At 37.0% G+C, this 22,138-nt stretch overlaps 1 protein-coding gene across 2 annotated transcripts; it reads right to left on the bottom strand.

The window, feature by feature from the left end:
• Positions 1-359: 359 nt before the first annotated feature.
• LOC127617931 (SMC5-SMC6 complex localization factor protein 2-like) lies at positions 360-20,407 on the bottom strand. 2 transcript variants are annotated; one of them, XM_052090108.1, is made up of 22 exons: positions 19,995-20,407; positions 19,852-19,888; positions 18,430-18,498; positions 17,652-18,034; positions 16,772-17,002; positions 16,304-16,337; positions 15,264-16,192; positions 15,053-15,132; positions 14,275-14,385; positions 13,215-13,382; positions 12,170-12,272; positions 6,687-6,774; positions 6,464-6,605; positions 5,808-5,907; positions 5,479-5,655; positions 4,531-4,625; positions 4,316-4,403; positions 4,094-4,201; positions 3,901-3,978; positions 1,951-2,037; positions 1,777-1,845; positions 360-1,470 (listed from the first exon to the last, which is right to left on the bottom strand). In XM_052090108.1, the coding sequence occupies exons 3-22, from the start codon at positions 18,464-18,466 to the stop codon at positions 925-927; spliced, it is 3,654 nt and encodes a 1,217-aa protein (XP_051946068.1). In that variant the 5' UTR covers positions 18,467-18,498; positions 19,852-19,888; positions 19,995-20,407; the 3' UTR covers positions 360-924. The 2 variants fall into 2 exon arrangements, with proteins under 2 accessions (XP_051946068.1, XP_051946069.1); XM_052090109.1 differs by having other exon boundaries at positions 17,652-17,961.
• Positions 20,408-22,138: the final 1,731 nt, after the last annotated feature.

Raw genomic sequence — 22,138 nt, 5'->3', positions numbered from 1 at the left:
CTTTCATTAAGCCAATCAACTGATCTGAAGTCAGCGCACGAATTAATAGACAACATAAAATCTATCCATGAATAATAAAGCGCTTTCGATTAAATGCAACATTTGTATTCTGTTTAGAACATTCTTTGTAAAGCAGAACATTTTATTTTTTTGCTGCAGGATAGACTGATAAGGATTGCAAACACACAAAATATTGAATATTTGCATGCAAGTGATGTTGCCTTGATCAACTTCCCATTGCTCCTTTACTACCACAAGAGATGCACAATGCAAGACTGATGTAAATGCTTGCAAGACCATGCTGATCTGAAGTGAGGGTGGACAGTCAAACAAACACTAACCTTTTTATTTTTATCAGAACAAGTATTTATTTTCAAACAATTTACCAAAATATATTTAATATATTTTAAAGAAATATAGAATTAATTTTAAATCACTTACACTGCAAAATTCTGAGTTAATCTGAATTAATTAAGCCTTTGTTTTGTGAATTAAAAAAGTAATATTAATAAATGCTAAACAGAATCACATATGGTGTTTCTGGATAAAGATGCCCCAGATAGTTTTCAAACTGCAGAAACAGGCAAGAAATATAAAAAGACAGCAGGCACCCTGATCCTGAGATATATCAGTGTGCACAATGACTACATACATGTTTTCACCAATTATATGTCTAGAAAAGCCTTGAAACAAAGACTTTGCAGTATATGTACATTAAAATATTTTCAGTTCAAACATTCATTAAGACGGTGGATATATAAAATAAGAATCTTGTAAAAACAATTGGAGGACACAAATGGTAAAGACAAAACTTACATTAAGGACCTATGAACAACAATGACATGCATTGCATAAGTGTTGTTAAAGACCATTTGACAACAAGTATGAGTGTTAATGCTACCAAAGGTGCGGTGTACAATCCTCTCAAAAAGAGTCTACAGACATCTCCTCGCAAATCTCATCCTTCATTTGCTCTTGAATTTCTAACAGCTCTCCATCCTCAAGTTCTTCTAGCTCATTGTTTGATTCGATGTGCTTTCTGTCTTCTTCATGTGGCTCTTCGTCCTTAAAAAGCTCCTCCTCTCTATTAATGAGATCTTCGTCGTCTTCACTCTTCATGAACTCTTCAGCGCTTTTAAACAGCTCTTCATCAGGGGTTTCTTCCAACTGTCCCTCTTCTTCACCTAGCTCCATCAGCTGTTGCTCATCACTTTTCATCTCTACCTTCCCACTTTCTTCATTCTGGCATGCCTTGTTCTCCTCAGTGTTCTCAGGTTCCTCACATTCTTTAGCCCAGTCCTCATCTTCTTTGCTCTCATCATCCTCATCTGACTCTGTACAACTTGACTCTGTGGTTGGAGTTTCTTCCGCACTCTCTGAAGTGTCTTGTGCTGTGAGGCAGGACTGGCCCTTAGGACTGTTGGGCACCTCATCCTCTGGTGGAGGCTTCCAATAATCATACAGCTTTCCCTGTGAATATAAAAAGAGGCCAAATTAAGAAAATTCTCCCTTGGGTTCAACAGTAGAAAGGAAGACCTAATGACACCACAAACAAACATTAAAACAATAGCACAGTTCTTCCAGGGTGACAACACATCGATGTTTACAAGCACAATACTTTCCATTTAGCTTCAGATAAATTGTAGATTGTGACTGCAAAGGACCCATGGTGTTTTTCAAACCATAAAAAGGTGCAGTTCAAAGTTAGACAAATGTAATATATATCTTTCTTCAGTATCAGTTGACACATTCTTCAATTCATGTAAGAGATATTACCTCTTGAGGCCTTGATCGTGTGAGAAGCACCTGCCACTTGGTGTATATCCTTGCCACAAAGTCTTTCACCTACAGATGAAAACACAACATGCTGTCTATAATAATCAGAACCTCTCTGATAACAAAAGAACAAGGGATTCTCAGAACAAAGTACAGAAAAAGACTGTTCTTTACCTTGCTCCTGTACAGCATCTTCTCGCTCTCCCTAATGTCACATTTAATGTGTTTCTCCAGTTGAGAAGAAAGACTGCGCAGATCGTTCTGGCAATGACAGATGTCTTAAGTTAGTCCAAAGGAAGTATTCAAATTGTGATATAAAAAAAGTGATAAGACAAAGTCTAAGGCATGATCAGATGATAGCACTGAGTGTATAATTTTTGACTATTGTTATCGTAAGCTACTATTGTGCAAGGCTTTTTGAGTTCACTCCTTGACTAGAACAGTCTCAATAGTACTTTAGATTAAATACTAGGGCTGGATAATATGTATTCATGATAATTTTGCTGGCAATAAATGTAATATTAAGCAACATTGTACATAACAATCAATTTAATGGGTTTATAATTTGACAACTAAGATTCCAAAAAACTGTCTCATTAGAATAGCATCACTCTCTCACAACTTGCAAGCAGGACAACATTAAGACTTATCTGTATTAATAGCAACTCCGATTGAAACTTGTCTCAAAATCAGCATTAGAATTGGCAAGTTTGATTAATTATTGTGAATCAGTTCAAACTGCCATTTTAAATGAAGAATTCAAATTAAAAATTCAAAGCACTGAATCAATGACTCATTTGTTAATCACTCAAAAATGTTCTCTTAAAGGGATAGCTCTCCCAAAAATGAAAATTCTCTCATTATTTACTCACCCTCGTGATATCCCAAATGTGTATGACTTTCTTCACCAGAACACATTTGAAGAAAAATACCTCAGCTCAGTAGGTCTCAAAATTCACTTGCATTTTAAATGTAAGTGAATGGAGATTTCTGTTTTGAAACTCCAAAATTCACCCAGTCAGCATAAACATCATTGATATAACTACAGTGGTTAAATTCTTAAGCGACACAATCGCTTTTGGTGCTAATAAAATATATAAACATTTATGTACTTTTTAACTATAAACCATTGCTTATGTTAGGCTTCACGAAACAGTCCAAGTGGTCTCTCATATGACATATTTCGCATTGCTATGGATACAGATGTAATCTCACGTTCTCCTCTCGGTTGAGACATCCAGGATAAGCAAAGAAACAGATAAATACAGATTTAAACCAAAACCAAAGAAGCTTCTGTACAGTGTTCCTCCAACACGTGTATAAACCGTGCTGATCTTCGGCTGTGACACAAGTGCTTCAGTTCTCGCGTGTTTGAAATGCCAATGCGAAAACATCAAACATGCATACCGCTGCTGAACGGAAGCATGATTTAGAGTTAAAAAAGGAATAGAATATTTATCTTTTTGGCACCAAAATTGATCATGTCCCTTTAGAAGACTGGAGTTGTAGCGATGATGTTTATGCTGACTGTCTGTGATTTTTGGAGAATCAAAAGAGAAATCTCCATTCACTTGCATTTTAAGGATCTTCTGGTGAAGAAAGAAAGTCATACACACCTGGGATATCACAAGGGAGAGTAAATAATTAGAGAATTAAAATTTTTGGGTGCACTATCCCTTTAAGTCTTTGTGTGGCATCTTTCATATATTAAAATACTTAATAATTAAATAATTCTGTTTATAACTTTGTATTGTTATTTTGGTGCATTTAAATTAAAATGGTTAAATAATCTTCCTTGTGTTTAATTAGAGATAAACAGTGCAGATAATTTTCCCCAACATTTTTACTGTGGAAAGGAAAGTAAGTCGGTAAAATCACGGTGATGCACAATGAACACTATCCTCTTTCACAAGACATCACTCCTCTAGTCTGTAAAATCATCCCTCATTTCAATTCACAGAAGAGCTCCTTTTTCTATAGACAGAAAAATTAATTATGCTCATAATTGGTCCCTGAGGGTGAGAGTGGTACGAGAAGAAAGAGTGGAGCTGTCCATTGACAGGGTCCGTTTGTGACTGATTCAATGACACAGCTTCTTCATGACTTAACTATAAAAACACTTACTCTTTGGTTTGAGGGTAAAAACTCAAAATTGGAGGCTTCATTTGTCAACGTCAAAAGGCTGTAGCAGAGGTAATATGCCTGTATGAAATTAGATCATTTATAAGTTAATAAACTCTAAGTGGGTTTGCTATATCTCTCCTGGATATTAAGAAAGTAATGATGGCCCTCAATCCACAGAGAACTTCATGCTCACTTGTTGGTCTAGAGTGGCATCACAATCCTCTGCTCTTCTTGCAAACCTGAGGCTTTTCAGCAGGGATGAAGGACGGATTTGAGGTAGATAAGGTTTCAGCTCAGCTAGCTAGAAAAATACAGTGTCAGAAAGCAAAGATGACTTCATATCTTTTGCATAATTATCAATACTTCAAAAGTCCAGCAATGAAAGCTGCTTATGTTGTAATTTATTATTTTTTACCTTAAAATCTGTGCCTGAGGGTTTGTAGGTGCAGGTGTGATTCAAAAGCTTTGAGATGATAGACAAACTCAGGTGTCGTTTTAATTGCCTTTTGATGAAAATACAAATGAATAATTACTGCAAATATTTTTATTAATGATGATTAGTCTGCTACAGTCCACATTAAGTCAACAAGTAGCAACAACATTTATATTGCATTACAGGTTTTCACTCACTTTCCACGATTGCTTTCTGGCAGAAGATAAACGAGCCGCCTAAGGTTGTGATGATCTTCCGATAAATCAGTCAAGGTCTGGCAAGCTTTAGATATCTGTAGATATAAAACAGAAAAGCTGTGTTAACTGAAGAAATGGATCGATTGTAAAGGGAACTGATACTTGAATGAATTCAGTGCTCAACAATATAGATGGTTCGATGACCCGAGGCTAGTGTTGCTTAATTCTTACATCTTTTGCTCTTGTGTTTTTTTTCCTTGGAAACTTAAATTTTGGTGTTCTGGGATGAATATAACTTATTTGTTGCAAATTCTAAAATTCTTTCAATTGGATTTAAACGTCACCAATGTAAAAGTTATCTAGCTGACTGACATGGATGAATGTGAGAATAATTTGTAAGAATAAATCAAAGCGAGTGAAATGGTTTTGTAATCAGAAAAGGTTAAGGTGAATGTTTGATAGCTGTTTTAATGAGTAAAACATACTTCCATAACCTAAAACTTTAACCTAAACCTAACCAATAGTTTTAAAAGCAAATGAGAGGCTGGGCTCAAGCCTCCGACTTCTGAGTCCCAAAGTCCAACACTCTATGAAGTGTGCTAAGACGCAAGCTAATCTGATTTGAAAGACTATGCCACTTTACCAGTGTTTAAATATTTTACAAGTGTTAAAATGTGTTGTTTTTTAAATGATGCGTAATAGTGTTTCAATGTCATAACATAGCAGAGTGAGAGTAACAGTTTAATAAATAAAAGTTTATAAAGTCATAATCAGCCATTGCAGTCATGATGTGTGTGAAATTGAATAAAACACACTGTTGTTGAAGAACCTCTGGTGTTAATTTTCCCAGGAAACTGCGGTGAAATGTAGAATACGGCACCTAAAAGTCAGTTTTCAAAAATTTATTTACAGTAATGTTCATTTTATGAGACTAGGTTGCTTTCTGACCTGTACTTCCCAGTGTGTGATGTTCTTAAGCATGTTCTGGAGGAGGAGGCTGAAGTGTCCAGTTGGCAGCAACTGGAAATGAGTCTCCAGTGCGATTCTACATGCCACTGTTAGAAGCAACAGCAACTCCTCATCAGTGTACGCTTTCGGACACAGCGCAGTGCACAGGGACAGGTACTGTGTGTATACACAAAGTTTCACAAACACAGGCACAAATAACACTGACAATGTCTTTTCAATTCAGAACTGACTAACCTTTCGTTCGAAAAACAATGAAACTTTACACACTAACCATACATAACACAAATTCCTCAAAATATTCAGCAAACCTTGATAACACTTTCCAAATTATGCACTGGTAAAGTGGCATAGTCTTTCAAATCAGAAATCAGTCTTTCTTGGCTGGTCTCTTCCACCTGAAAGTTCTCTCTGCCAAGACAAGAAATGTTTGAAAAATAACAATACTGCTACTGATTGAGTTACAATAAAGCACTAAGTCATGAGAGGCCAAGCTATTTTACCATGGGTAAGGGGTGTTCTTATGCACGATTTAGTGGAGTGCTTAAAACCCCCATTAACCATGTTAGAATCACAATTGAAGCATAGCCCAAGTGGATTATTGCTTTTAAAAAATGGCAGCAAGAGCAATATGATAAAAGGCACTAAAGTTCAATAAATAGCTAAATTGTTCATGAAGAAAAATTAATAAACTATTCTTTTAACAAGTAATATAGTTAATTAACCTCCTAGTAGGCCATTTACAGTTGCTAGGCAATGTAGAATGATTGCCAAATGGGTGGTCACAGATTGTCAACATTTTACAATGGCTTCAAACTTGGCTCATCCAATCAGAATTATAAAGCCTATCTTTTTAAGTCATGGTTAATATCAGCTATTCTAAATGCCAAAAACATATAGCTTGTTAACGCTAGTGCAAATGCTTGTTAAAGTCCTAATGCTGAAGTTCGAATGGTTAAATGCTCACAAAAGGTCTCCTTCAGTAAAAGGGGGTTGCAGGGCCTCCAGAGGGAAGAGACTGATGAATGATGCTCCCATGTTAAGGAACACTGTTGCAATATCCTGTACAGTGGGCACCCACACTTTAAACTTTCGGCTCTGGTTTTCCACTACAAAATAACAGTAAGTGTTAGTACCTCTTGTAGTTCAACAACATCACATCTAGCCAATATGAGGTTATTTGAGCATACCTATGTGTTCAGCTGAAGACAGAGCGATGGTTTGCAAAGACTGTAGGATCCGTGAAGAAGTGATGGGGTTTGGGTCAACTGACATCATCTGGAAAAGCATTATAGTTATATAATTGCACATACTGTACATTTCAAGAAGATGACTGTACACTCTGTAAAATGTATGTTGTTATTAAAGATGACATTTGTATTGAATAAATTAAAATTATTTTGAAAGGATTTTAAGTTGAGTCCCAAAATTCCAGTTGGATTGTCAACATCGTAAGGTCTCAACAAAATGTACTGATTGTAACATATAGGTTTCAGCAAGTTTAAGTGTAAATGTCCCAAGGGTGTGCAGGATTTACATGGGAGAATATAAGCAAACATTAACAAAATGTAAATATGCAAATTTTATAACTCACGTTAGATGTATATAAAGAGTAGCAGGTCATAAATTTCAACAAAATGATATAACAATACAACAGAAAGCCAAATATATATGGCATGAGATAAAATCTACTGTACTGTTACAAAAATATATGAGTGAATTAGGCAGCTAGACAAACATTGCATTAAAAAAACATCAAACCAAGTGGGAAGTGTGAACAAATTATGCTAGACCTTTTCTCAACCAACTTCTGAGCTGGCGAAGAAATTCAGTGTTTCCTAATAATTACCTAGATTGTGGCGGCCTGTCTAATTTGTCCAACCAGTTTCATAATGAACCGAAAATATTTTTACACTTCTCATAATAACATAAAAGATCTGCAACCTTGTGTTTTGCACAAGGTTGGATTTTTAATTATTTTCAATAAATCATTGTTTAGTATGTTTTAATCGATTTAAATTATGGGGACACTAGAAAGGTCTCATAAACCACATTTATAGCATAATACCCTTGTAATTACCAGTTTGTAACCTTAAAAACAAAATCCTAGTAAACCACTTGGACCTGCCCTCACTCGGTACTGTGATAATGTATAGCCTTTATTGTACCCAGGGTTGGGAGAGTTTCTTCTGAAATGTATTCCACTACAGATTACAGAACACATGCTGTAAAATGTCATTTGTAACATATTCCATTAGATTAATCAAGGTCAGTACTGTATTCTAAATACTTTAGATAACTTCTTCAGCACTGGTAGATTATTTTCTCTTGTTTTGACTATAAAAATTCTGCCAGTACAGCAAGACAAAATACACATTAAAATACATTCTCTGAAAAACCTGAATATCTTATGCAGTGTTGTTTCCAAAACAAAATAAATCAAATCAATATTTTATAAGGATTTTTAGCTATTTTTACAGGAAAACAGCTAGATTATACAATGATGGCTCATGACTTACTGAATCATATTATGTCACTGTGCATTTCTTATCATGAAGAAAATTGGAAATAAGCAGCTTAATTAATAAGACAAGTTTTTTTTTTTTTTTTTAGTTGAAGACGGATTGAAGTGAATAGAAAGGTGAGAGAGGAAGTCTTCGCCCCATTATACACTGCAACAAAATACGTTTTTGATTTGTTTTTGTTTTTACTTGTTTTTTAACAAAAATATCTAAAACTCATTTAAAACAATGTACATTTACTTTTTTTTTTTACTGAATTAAAATTAATAAAATGTATTTTTTCCCTTTAATTCAGTGAATGTCAGTTAGAGATATTTTTAAAAGACGATTTTGTCTTCTTTATTGTTAGTAAGCATGTTTAATACAACCTTTTCAGTCGGGGCACAAGCTGAATAATCAGTTAAGCGCTAATGATTAATCGTTGCAATAATTGCAGAATAATCGATCTAATAATCATTAGATTACTTGATTACCAAAATAATCGTTAGTTGCAGGCCTAGTGCCTGGTAACGTGCATGTAAAATGGCTAGAAATAGCATTTTAGCTTAGCGTAAAGCTAACAATTTACACAAGGATTATTTCTATTTTTTCTGCTTCTAACTTACTTCTCTGTCTGCTCATATGAATGTAACACATCATAAGAAAGTGTTTCACCGCTGTTCAAATCCACTTTGGATCGCATCATATTTATGTATAAATCTTTCCCATCTGAAAGGATTACATTTTAGTGTAATTTGTTTAATTCAATATTTAAAGTAATCTCTTCAGTAACCAAAATACTTTTTGAATGTAACAGAATTCTAATTACCAATTATTTAAATTTTAACTGTAGTGTAAAACAGTTACTTATATTTTGTATTTTAAATACGTAATCCTTTTACATGTATTTCGTTACTCCCCAACACTGATTGTACATGTTAGGTCTTGCTGCAATAACGGGATGAAAAAGTAGATCTCATTCCATATAAGTGTCAGCAATGCTGCTGTTAATGGTGGCGATGGAGGCTTTTCTTTATTTTACTACCATACGTAACATAAAATAATTATCATATGACAATAGCCTCCTCCCCAACCCAGTGCAGTTTACATTTCTGTCACAGACAATTTTGTTGATTGCAAAGGGACACTATTAGGTTGGGCATCGGTCATAATTTTATACAACATAAACTTTGCAGGGCTTAAAGTGAAAAAAATTTTTTTGCACAGACGGACTTATCTTCAAATGGAACCATTTATTTTTAAGTATTACGGCTGTATCTTAATGGCATCTTTTTATTAATGAAGGCCAGTATCACTGATATTTTATTTAGTATACTAAATTTTAGGGTTATAAAATAGTCCACAATGCATAAATTATAAATTAAATTAGATTAATCCTTATTAAAGCTACAAGCGTTCTTTAGTCAAAGAGTAGTTAGTTTTCTCTGTTCCCTTTGTTCTTTGGTTAACTTTACTGACAGACAGAATTAGTGGCTACTGTCACTTTAAGATCTACAGCTGGTGACAGGATCTCACGCGTCTCATTCTCTCACTACTCTTTACTTCCATTTAAGATTTTATTTAACTCATTTAAGGGTTATTGTTCGTTCAAGCGCGAAAGAGAATTCGATACTGGTTCACGACTTTTTGTGCCTCGTGTGTGTGTGTGTGTGTGTGTGTGTGTGAGGAGGACATTTACTGAAGTGCGTTCTCTTTTGTCTTGTCGCACATTAATGGTTTAAAGCATTTGGTGGACAAACTAATAACTAATAAGAGCTAAAGAATGACAAAGAACGGATGCAGCGTTAATTGTGTTAAATATTTAAAACATTAAAGCTGGACAAAAAAAAAAGAAATCGCATACGTTAACAGCACTAACGTTACTTGTCATACAATGCTGACAGAAAATGAAGTGGTTTAAAGTGGACTCGTTTTCATGGTAGGCCTACACATAATGTTTTTTTTAGTAAGCTACACAGAATGTTCTACATTAAATATTTAACTAACAGTCTAAAGTTACCTAGCAGAAGTGTATGTTAATGTTAGCTCAGTCAACGTAAGGCTAACATCAAAAGGTGTAGACAGAAAATATGATTATGCTGACCTGAGCTAATTTACGAAATCAACCAACTCACATCCTTTCTTTCTTTTCATCCATGATGACATTAAGTCACCTAATGTTGTTTCTGGAGTTCTGCGCTCCATGCTTTCACCGACGACGCTAACGTGAGGTATGGATCTCAATCACACTAGTGATGTGTCGTTCATGAACGATTCGTTCATTTTGAACGAATCTTTAATATGACTCGGGACTACCGAGTTGTCTCAGAGAGTGATTCGTTCATTTTGTGTTGACCGCGCATGCGCGCAACATCGCATAAGGTACATGAAGTCATAAATGATTAGTTCATCTTTCGCGAGTCTTCGGCCGGGTCCGAGTCTTTCGTTCTTCCTGTCAGTCCCATAGAGACTATGCTGTCAGTACCGGAAAGAGAAATGATTAGTTCGTCTCTTCGGTTTGAGTCGTTAGTTCTTCAAGTCAGACTCACAAACCCATAGCACTTAGTGCTGTGCTATGGGTTTGTGAGTCTGACTGAAGAACGAACGACTCGAACCGAGACGAACTAATCATTTCTCTTCCGTACTGACAGCATAGTCTCTATGGGACTGACAGGAAGAACGAAGACTCGGACCGGCCGAACTCAAACTCGAAGACTCGAGTCGAGACTTGAACTAATCATTTATCTTTCCGGATCCGGACCGGTATGCTGCATGTGCATGCAGTCAGTGAGTGCATTGGCTGCTGTGTCACACCACACGGCCCACACACAGACACTGACGAGTCGACATCGACAACTAAGTATTTTTAACGTTTTGAAGTTCGAACCCGATGACACAAGAGGCGGAGAAAAAGGAGGTGAGGTGAACTAACTGCAATAGCTTAAACTTAAGACCCAATTAATAAATTAACATTTCGGTTTCTTATAAATTGGCTTTGGCTGCATTACCCTATAGTTTATTTTTATTTATTTATTTCAAATTGAATCAACATTTTCGTAAGTAGACTACTTGATGTTTTGTGCTATTTAACATGACATTTAATTATATTCTGCTGAAATGAACGAAATGACTCGAAAAAAGATTCGTTCATTTTGCTGAACGAGACTCAAAGATCCGAGTCAGTAAAATGATCCGAACTTCCCACTACTAAATCACACTGTTGCCAGGACCCGCCCTGCTCTGCTTCTGATAGGCTTGTGACGTTAGTTAGAGCTGCGCTCCTCTCATATGATTGGTAGGTGAAATCAATTGACTCGAAAATATTAAACCGCATTGAAGTTCCCAGTTTCAAATGCAGCCGAGCGGTATGCGCGCTCATAATGGAAGCGGCGCACTCGTTTTTTCCAAGCGCGTCCGCGCCGAAAGTGCGTCCGACTGTAATTTGCAGCCTGATTAATACATTTTGCCTGCGCCGGAGGCCAGACCTGCCCTCAAGCCGGAAATCCGGCCCCCGGCCGGAATACTTTAAGCCCTGACTTTGACATGTTACTTGAGCATGTAACTTATATGCCCTTTTTCTCTCTCTGGACAAGAAGCATTGGACAGTGAATGACCAATTTACTTGTCCGGAGGAAAAGAACATGACAATGCTTAATGTCGAGCCCAGGCTCAAATGTATGCTCTAGTCGATTTTGTGTTTTGACCATTTGTGAACTGCGTTAAACTGTCTTGTTTATGCTTTGTGGGTGTGACTTTTTTGTCATGTCACAATTCATATCTATACAACAAATGTGTTTGTTTAAATTACTACAAGCACAAAATTGTTTACAAGAGCACAAAGTTCTTCATAGATCTAGCCTCTTAATTTTGCTCTCAAATTGCTCCAGATTGATGCATTTAACTTTAAAATGTACAAAAAAGTTTCTTATGGGGGGAGCATGCACCTGGACACCACTAGAGGGTCCGAAGTCCACCCACCACAGTCTCACAAATTCTTGTGGGAAACACTAATTTATAATATATTAGAAGTATGACGTCATGAATAGATTTTTAATTGTGGCTCAAGTACTTTTTGGGACCACTGTATTTACTTCCATATATTGTTGAATAAGCATAGGGTTGGTGGGAGAGTGTGTTTAAGTATAAAATATGAGGCAGGTGGGCGGCTTTACCTGAAAAAGCCAGCGTGTAACCTCAGGCTGACAAGGGAAAGAACAGTAGGCTTTCCTCAACAAGCCTGCACTGATCAGACACAACACTTTCTCAGAACTGGCCCTACAAAGGAAAACAAATCTCAAATCTCAAACAGCACCCCTCTATCATTTGATTTTTTTTCTCACAAGAATAAGATGCTAACACATGACAAAAAAACACCTTCCAAATGAACTGGAGACAAATCATCACAAAAGAATCTCCAATATTACTGAAAATAAATCATCAATATTAATTTCTAATTCACCAAATGGAAGATCAGCTCCAATAAAACTACTTTTATTAGGCTACTGATATGAGCTACCGATTGAGTGCATAATTATTTTTTTTTTAAACATTCTACTTTAATATAATTAAGGATTGATTACATAATTTTTTTTAGCGGTAAAACATATTAAATGCGAAAAAAAAAATGTTTCTCCCCAATTTGGAATGCCCAATTCCCAATGCACTCTAAGTCCTCGTGGTGGCGAAGTGACTCGCCTCAATCCAGGTGGCAGAGTACGAATCTCAGTTGCCTCCGCGTCGGAGTCCGTCGATCCGCACATCTAATCATGTGGCTCGTTGAGCACGTTACCGCGGAGACGTAGCGAGCGTAAAGGCTTCACGCTATTCTCTGCGGCATCCACGCACAACTCATCACACGCCCCACAGAAAGCGAAATCCACACATTATAGCGACCACGAGGAGGTTAACCCAATGTAACTCAAAGCAACCGGGCCAATTTGGTTGCTTAGGAGACCCGGCTGGAGTCAATCAGCATGCCCTAGATTCAATCTCGCGACTCCAGTGATGAAAGTCAGCATCAATACTCGCTGAGCTACCCAGGCCCCCACTTCATGCAACTTTAAGTCAACTTGATATTTTCCATGTCATAAACTAGCATATTTTGGTACTTCACGGAATACCTTTTTAAATTATATCATAAGCAAGACAAAACTGGATACAAGTTCTATTAGGGTTTTGAGCATAATTTGTGTGACTATTAAATGGTGACAGTCTTACTGCAGGAGGATTTTTTGTGATCTGTTGAGTGGAGTCACATTAATCTTCCTCAGGTCCAGAGTCTGATGACTGAAGAGTCGGCCAAACATAGCAGGTGTGAACACTTCCTCTCCTGGGTGGATGTCCTTGATGGCACATGAGGCAACAGAGTACCTTTGCAAAAATTCCCTAAATATGAACAGATATGAATGATGATAAACATTCAAGAGGCTGACTGTATTCAACATAATGGCACTAGAGCTACTAATTAAGCTAAAGAAGCATACATACAATAACTGCAAAAAAAATGTAAATGAATATGCCTACACAAGCATTTATAAAACAATGTAAAAAAATTTTTTATAATAATTAACTTAAAATCATTAATGAAACAAATTAGGGCTTCATTAACACAGACTGAAAGTAGCCTTTTTACAAAACAAATTCAAACCACAGAAATCTGGTTAAGAGGTATGCATTTCAGACTGAATCATCAGAACAGAATTAAAGTAGTTTTTCTTTTGGAAAATGACAAATTCATCATCATACACCATGCACAAATGTGTCAAGGAATGAATATAAAAACAGAGCAATGCTCCCTCCATCACTTATGTCCAAGTCCACATTGATTCTATGCCCACATCATCACAGTCATTCATCCCAAAATTCTACACATGTCCTGCCCCCAACATGTATATTTATTATCCATTTTCTCTCATTTGATTACGCTTTCAACTACCAGTAAGAGTATAGTACAGAGTTTAGCACATTTTACCATTTTTAGATCATTTTTAGACCATTTAGATTTTCAAATTCAAATTCAAATAGAAGTCAAATTCTGTCTGGCCTGCTTAAATCTCATATTCCTCTCTTTCATAATGTCCACTATCTGCTCCCAATTGTTGTAGAAGAAAGTGTGTTGGCATCTTTCTGACAGCTTGTTACAATAGCAACCAATTTGGGTATATCTGAAATTCACTACATTGTCTGAACAAACTGATCTGAATTGGCAAATCAGAATAGAGTGCTGTGTAAACAGAGCCTAACTAACTGACAAACACTTACAGTATGAACAAAATACCTTTGCTCATGTGAAATTTCTTCCTCTTTACTTTCACTGTTCTCATCCTCATTGAAATTCAGCAGGTCCTCTTCACAAGATGCAAGTAACTGCCTCTCCAGCTCTTTTGACCTGTGTATTACAAAGTGTGTAATTATTTGCCATTTATTAGGGTAAGGCTCTATGATAAATGCAGTGTGCCTTGACAAATTCATAATGGTTTGGTTTAACCTGTCAATTTTACACATCCAGAGGTCCTGGCACCAAGAATACACATATATAGAAGAATAAGTGAACAGCCATTCAAACTAGACTTTTATATTTTCTTAAAAAAAAAAAAAAAAAAAAGTGAGTGGTTCTTGTCTATGCAAAACTAGCCTTGTTCATGCTAGTGTGTGGTGGATGGTTGATAGTGTTTTCTGGGAGGATTTAAGCACATAACTAGGTAGTTGTATGTTTCTATGATGTTCTCTATGATATGGCTTGGGTAATTCCTTTAATTTAAATATATAAAAAAAAATTGGGCCCAGCAAAACCTGTTGGTATCAATGGCTTAGTAAAAAAACTCTTAACATCACATCTTCCATCAGCAAAGCCACACAAAGTGTAATATTTTGACGTAAGGATTCTGAAAATTCACTAACCTTAACTATGAGCAATAGTAACATTGATTAAAGTGATTTTGATACCTCGGTCATAGACAGAAAAAGCACTCTAGCATTCAAAGGGTTGCAAAACACGCAAAAAAACATGGTAAAGTTGTAAAAAAAACAAATCTTTGATATCTTTGAAGACCAACCTTTGATATTGTTCCTTCTCTTGCAGCATCTGTTCCAGTGTATTTCTATAACTAACTGCTTTGGTTTTCACTGCCTCGGGCTAATATAGATAATAAATAAGAAAAACGCAGGTGTTTATAATGAGATCAGAAACATTGAAGAAGGATTAATGTCACTTGAGTATATAATGTGTTTTCCTCTGTTATTCCACATCATTAGCCTTTAACTTACTGCTGTTTTTGGGACTGGTGTCATGGGCTCAGAAAAAGCATCTTTCTCAGGGGTAACAGGCACACGGACACTCCAATCCATGATCTCCCTCAGGGAGGGCAATTGATCCTTGTCATGACCACTGCTGCTGCTGCTCAGGCTGATAGCACAGCTTTCTCTCAGATCATCTCCCGAGTCATCTTCCAGCTCAATATCTAAGGGATCTTTCCACTGGGGGCAGCACTTCTTTTCTGCTGATCCTTCTACTTTTACAGATACAGCTGGGGCAGACATGTTAGCCTTGAGGCAGCGTGATTGCTCCACTTGCAATGGAATTCTTTCATCCGGTTCCATCTTACATGAACTGGCTTGCTCAGCAAAGCAGGGTGTTCCTAGTTTGGGCTGATGGGGGGGTGAGCGATTTTTAGTGCTCTCCTTGTGGCTGGATGAGGAGCTTGTGAGTGTGGAGATAGTACAACCTTCTCTTTCTCCATACTTTTTGTCAAACATTGTGCTTGACTTTGGAGAGATTTTGCAAAAATACGGTTGGCTAGGTGGAGATCTGAGACTTTTGTTAGCATGTGCCAACATAGCATCTTTAGGCTCTCCAGTTAGGGGGAATTTAGTGAACTGAAATGAGTGTGGTTTGCCGCTCTCTGTGTTTGACTTACTGCTAGGCTCCTTACAAGGTTTAAACAGCTGCCTGGGGAGGGAGGATGGAGGTCTTGGTTTGTTGGTGTCTGATGTGGGATTAGGGGATTGTTTCTCCTTTATAGTTAGCACAGAATCACTGCTGCAGTTCAAGAAGGCACATCTGACAAATTTTGGTGGTGAGTTTATACTTGAAGAGCTGGGTGTGAGCAGGATATCTAGACTCGGCTGTTTAATTTCCCTCTCACTGCCTGTGCTAGCCTCCCTTTTTCTCTTTGCAGAAAGGGACAGCCTGCCCTCTGTTGGCAAAAGGGGGGAATTGACAGAGACGGAGCACCAGTTTAGTTAGAAAAGAACAATTCAAATAGCTGAGCAGTATACCTAATGCAACAAAAGCTAACAATCTTTACCCGTGGTAGTATTCCGGTGAGGGGTGCTTAATTCCTGAAATAAAACCAATGAAAAGAAGACAGACAATTACCTATATGGGACAAGACTTGAACATTCTTAAAGGGGAAGTGTGCAATTTATATGCCACTAGCAGCTTTTCAAACAGGTTTCTCTAACACTCCCCATCTGGCATTGATTGGACAAAAAGACAGTCCTGCCCCAATGTCCAAGCTATTGGTTGAGCCAATTTTGCTCTGTCAGGCTGGTTGGGATGCTCAAACAAACAATGCCAAGTTGAACGTGCCAGTGTTTACACTTTTTGGGGAAATCAACATATGAATGCTTACTTCTAGTTTGACTTAATAACCTGGGATAGGAGAAAGTATTTTGACATCTAAAAAAATTACACACTTCTCCTTAACCTGCACACAATCACTGGATAATCGTAGATTAAATTATGAAACACAAATTGAGAGCTCTTACTATACCTTCTGTGAGGACATGTTGCTAAATGCGTTGCCGTCTCTATTCTCCTGTCTATCTTTCCTCTGATCAGGGCGGTGGACGTATCGCTCCCCTGTGCTAACTGAACTTTTACGCCTTTGCTTGAATGAGTTGGCACTACAGTTCTCAAGTTTAGGCCTGGAATGAGATGACTGAGGAACAGAATGCCTCCGAAATGTTGTAGCACAATCTAAATGATACATACCTCCTCCGACCTGAATAAGGAATTTCAGAGCATCATTGGTTAAGAAGTTAAATGCCAGAAATGCAGAGAGCAACAACAGGCTATAACAATTATAAATACAGTAAACAACAACAGTTTCAATACAATTATCAGGTTCCCAGATTTTTTTTGACAAATTAATTACATTTTTCATGACCTTTCCAGTCATTTATGATTTCTTGAAAAATCTGTTTAATTCAGACAAATTTGTTAATAAGAACCTGTTTGACCAATTCATTGAAAATAATTTGAAAAAGGCGGCAAAAGAATGATTTGCTCACAAACCAAACATCCCTTTCTAGATATTCTAGAGCAAAGGAAAACTAGAAAAATGTATATTCACTATAAACATTTTAAGGACTTTTCCAAAACGTCTAAGTTTTTATTAATGCCCATGACTTTTATAAACTTAAAATTCCTTGATATTTCCAGGTTTTTCATGGTCATGAGAACCCTGAATTTCTTTACCAGAAGAAACAGTGATCAGAGATGCCAGATGTCAATGTCATGACCATTGACCACAGCATCATAAATAAAGAAAAACGGTTCAATGAAAATGAACAACATAGGAGTGGGTGTTAAAACCGTGAACAATAACACATAAAATGCACCCCAAAAAATTTATTGACAGTTGCATTTACCCTCAGGTTTTCATTTAGCTCCTTGCTGAGAGCTATAGAATCTTCTCTGGCTCTGTTGTAAGAACTGGTCCTTTTCACCTCCTTTTTAACTATTGGATTGAGGGGCCTATCCATAAAGGAGTGAATGTTTCCATTGTTTGGTTGTAGTCTTCTCACAGCAACACTGCTGTCCTGTTCTGTCCTAGAGCTCTTGTTGGAGGATGCAGTGGACTTGTCCCTCTGCTTCAGCTCAGGGCTTTTGATTGGCAGCACACGTTTATCCAGTGAACTTAAAAGTTTTGGCGACTTCTCAAGAGGTTCAAGACGTGCTCTACGTGATATAGGATGGGATGTGCCATTTAAACTTTGGCGCCGTGGTGTACCAAGCGGAATGAATTCTTTCACTTAAAAAAGAAAAGACATGCAAAAAAAAAAGTCAGACATGCAAGCAAGAAATTTAAATGCAACAGCACCCTCCTCCATATCACCATGGTAGCTCAATCACCTTGCTAACCTGCATTAAATGCAAGTGCATGTTAATTTAAGATTGTTAGCAGCCACAAATCAGACCGGCAAATACGAAAGAGAATTGACAGTTGATAAGTCATAATAAGTGATAAGTTAGAATAAAAGGGGGAAAATAAGCTAGGATGAAGGAAGATATTGCACATTGCCATTCGCTAAAGGACATTACCATTGTGCCATACTGCGCAGTAAGCCCACAAGCAGATCAACAGCAGCCCAACACACCAAGCATCCCTGTACAATTTATATAAAACACTGGTGAACTGTATCTCACCCTCAGAGGTGAAGCGTTGCTTGAGGCTACTTGACATTTTATTGTGATGTTAAAGGCCTTCTGTATCATCTGCATGGAGCGAGATGCATTTATCATGTGTTGTACATGAGAATGCAAAACTCTCATTTGTTTAGATACAAAAACTGCTTTGTAAACTGCTTAATTTTAACAGTGTTACTTAACATACACTGGCGGCTACAATTTAGAATAATGTTCAAATTTTGCTCTTATGGAAAGAAATTGGTACTTTTATTCACCATAGTGGCATTCAATTGATCACAATGTATAGTCAGGACATTACTGATGTAAAAAATTACTATTACGATTGTTCAGAACTTCTTTAACTACAAAGAGATCTCATCATATAATCCTCCACATGCAGCAATGAAAGCTTTGCAGGTCTTTGGCATTCTAGCTGTCAGTTTGTCCAGATACTCAGGTGACATTTCACCCCACACTTCCTGCAGCACTTGCCATAGATGTGACTGTCTTGTCGGCACTTCTCACGCACCTTACAGTCTAACTGATCCCACAAAAGCTCAATAGGGTTAAGATCCATAACACTCTTTTCCAATGATCTGTTGTCCAATGCCTGTGTTTCTTTGCCCACTCTAACCTTTTCTTTTTGTCTTTCTGTTTCAAAAGTGTTTTTTTCTTTGCAATTATTCCCATAAGACCTGCACCCCGAGTCTTTACTGTTGTACATGAAACTGGTGTTGAGCAGGTAGAATTCAATGAAGCTGTCAGATGAGGACATGTGAGGTGTCTATTTCTCAAACTAGAGACTCTGATGTACTTATCCTCTTGTTTAGTTGTACATCTGGCCTTCCACATCTGTTACTGTCCTTGTTAGAGCCAGTTGTCCTTTGAAGACTGTAGTGTAAAACTTTGTTTGAAATTTTCAGTTTTTTGGCCTTCAATCCTCCAAACAATGATTGACTGTCGAGTTTCTAGAGAAAGCTCTTTTTTTTTACCTAATATTGTCCTTAAGACATGCCAGTCTATTGCATACTGTGGCAACTCAAAAACAAACACAAAGACAATGTTAAGCTTCATTTAACAAACCAAATAGCTTTAAACGGTGTTTGATATAATGGCAAGTGATTTTCTGGTACCTAATTAGCTATTGAGCATGATTACTCGAGGATAAGGTGTTGGGAGTGATGGCTGCTGGAAATGTGTTCTGTCTAGGTTTGATAAAAAATTACTTTTTCAAATAGTGATGGTGCTGTTTTTTACATCAGTAATGTCCTGACTATACATTGTGATCAGCTGAATGCCACTTTGGTGATTTAAGTAACAATTTCCTTCCAAAACAGAAAAATCTGTAGATTATTCCAAACTTTTGGCCACCATTGCACTTACCAATACTAATAATCTATACTTAACTATGGCAGTCAATATATTTTCTATTTAGCTTACCTGTGCTACAAGGTTCCAGGTTGGCAAGTGGGCGTGTCTGCAAAAAAGACACAAACAAAAGGGAAAAACAGATGAAAGGTTGACATCAAAATAGTCCGGGAGGTTTTCGCCGTCAGTTGATGTAAAAAAAAAAAAGAATATACCTGGTTTCAGTGCTTCCCTCTAAATGCTGACTTTGACTATTTACTCGCTTTCGCTTACAAACAGAGCGCAAATTAACCACAGCTAGTGGGCAATACTTGAGAAACGAAACTACTATAAACGTTTCAATTTCAAGTTTCCAGTCCAAGTTGATTTACCCAGAGGGTGCGGTTGTTAAAAAAAAAAAGCACAAAAAACAAACAACCACTCTAGAAATCCAGTTATTTTGTTAACAAACAACTTACTAGCTGCCAAACGTTTATTTTACCTTATGCGGCGTTAAATTCTGAAACACCAAACATGTATACAGTAAACTATTAGAAATGGTCTCAAAACGACGACGTACAAACTGTCCCGGCTATTGTGAAGATTTATTTGATAAACTCCATGACGAATATGTAGTTGTGGTTCTCAGTAGCCGCCATCTGTAGGTAGGAGGAGCGAATGATGTAATTCACGGAAATGGCCACTAGGAAGTCTTTAGTGTGCGCGCCAACATAGATAATTAGAAAGTAGTAGTGGGAAGTTCGGATCATTTTACTGACTCGGATCTTTGAGTCTCGTTCAGCAAAATGAACGAATCTTTTTTCGAGTCATTTCGTTCATTTCAGCAGAATATAATTAAATGTCATGTTAAATAGCACAAAACATCAAGTAGTCTACTTACGAAAATGTTGATTCAATTTGAAATAAATAAATAAAAATAAACTATAGGGTAATGCAGCCAAAGCCAATTTATAAGAAACCGAAATGTTAATTTATTAATTGGGTCTTAAGTTTAAGCTATTGCAGTTAGTTCACCTCACCTCCTTTTTCTCCGCCTCTTGTGTCATCGGGTTCGAACTTCAAAACGTTAAAAATACTTAGTTGTCAGTGTCTTTGTGTGGGCCGTGTGGTGTGACACAGCAGCCAATGCACTCACTGACTGCATGCACATGCAGCATACCGGTCCGGATCCGGAAAGATAAATGATTAGTTCAAGTCTCGACTCTCGAGTCTTCGGGTTTGAGTTCGGCCGGGTCGAGTCTTTCGTTCTTCCTGTCAGTCCATAGAGCTATGCTGTCAGTACCGGAAGAGAAATGATTAGTTCGTCTCTTCGGTTCGAGTCGTTCGTTCTTCAAGTCAGACTCACAAACCCATAGCACAGCACTAAGTGCTATGGGTTTGTGAGTCTGACTTGAAGAACGAACGACTCGAAACCGAAGAGACGAACTAATCATTTCTCTTCCGGTACTGACAGCATAGTCTCTATGGGACTGACAGGAAGAACGAAAGACTCGGACCCGGCCGAACCCGAAGACTCGCGAAAGATGAACTAATCATTTATGACTTCATGTACCTTATGCGATGTTGCGCGCATGCGCGGTCAACACAAAATGAACGAATCACTCTCTGAGACAACTCGGTAGTCCCGAGTCATATTAAAGATTCGTTCAAAATGAACGAATCGTTCATGAACGACACATCACTATTAGAAAGATTAGTTATTTTAGTGTGAAGAGTCCATTTTTAGATGACAGGAACGACAAAAATCAAATCTAGTCTCATCTTAGTATGAAAATAAATTACATTTAAAGATCAAATAAATAAAATGTGACAGTATAAAAATATGTATTTAGTATGTAGGCAATTCATTTCTAATTTAAATTACCATTCAAATAAAAAGCAACATATAAAAAAATTTATTTGTATTTTCGCTTTTTCAAAGAGTAACCGCGTACTGTGATGTTATGCAAGAAAAATCAATTATGTACCAACTTTTTAATCTATTTGTATTAATATTATTATTATTATTATTATTATTATACTGATCATTATTTTACACGTGGAAACTGTCTAGTTAACCGCAAAAACAACTGTTAATGTCCTCGTCAATAGTGTTTATATATAGTTCAACATACCTCCAAAAAGATATGTGAATAAATCTGACACCTTCGCCAGCATCATTTTACACACTTTGCAATCAGTAGCGTTAAAGAATATACATGTGAAATCAAACGGGAGCCCTCTATGTTAGTACTTTTCTTGAAAACACGCATTCACACGGCATCTATTCGACAATATACGGCACTGCCGAAAGTATGGTTTTAAGTAAAGTTCTTTATATTAGCGTTTTACATGTTCCTTTAACCCCAAGTTTATTGGT

The sequence above is a fragment of the Xyrauchen texanus genome, chromosome 24 (genome assembly GCF_025860055.1).
Source record: "Xyrauchen texanus isolate HMW12.3.18 chromosome 24, RBS_HiC_50CHRs, whole genome shotgun sequence".
NCBI classification, from domain to species: domain Eukaryota; kingdom Metazoa; phylum Chordata; class Actinopteri; order Cypriniformes; family Catostomidae; genus Xyrauchen; species Xyrauchen texanus.
The sequence above is the reverse complement of the archived record's forward strand: the minus strand, read 5'-3'. Positions and strand labels throughout refer to the sequence as shown.

Coding starts and splice junctions, on each gene's coding strand:
- LOC127617931 (XM_052090108.1), bottom strand. CDS start 18,466: ATGTCAAGTAGCCTCAAGCAACGCTTCACCTCTGAGG. Junction 17,003..17,651: donor AGCTAAATGAAAACCTGAGG/GTAAATGCAACT, acceptor TTCCTTATTCAG/GTCGGAGGAGGTATGTATCA. Junction 16,338..16,771: donor GCAACATGTCCTCACAGAAG/GTATAGTAAGAG, acceptor GTTTTATTTCAG/GAATTAAGCACCCCTCACCG.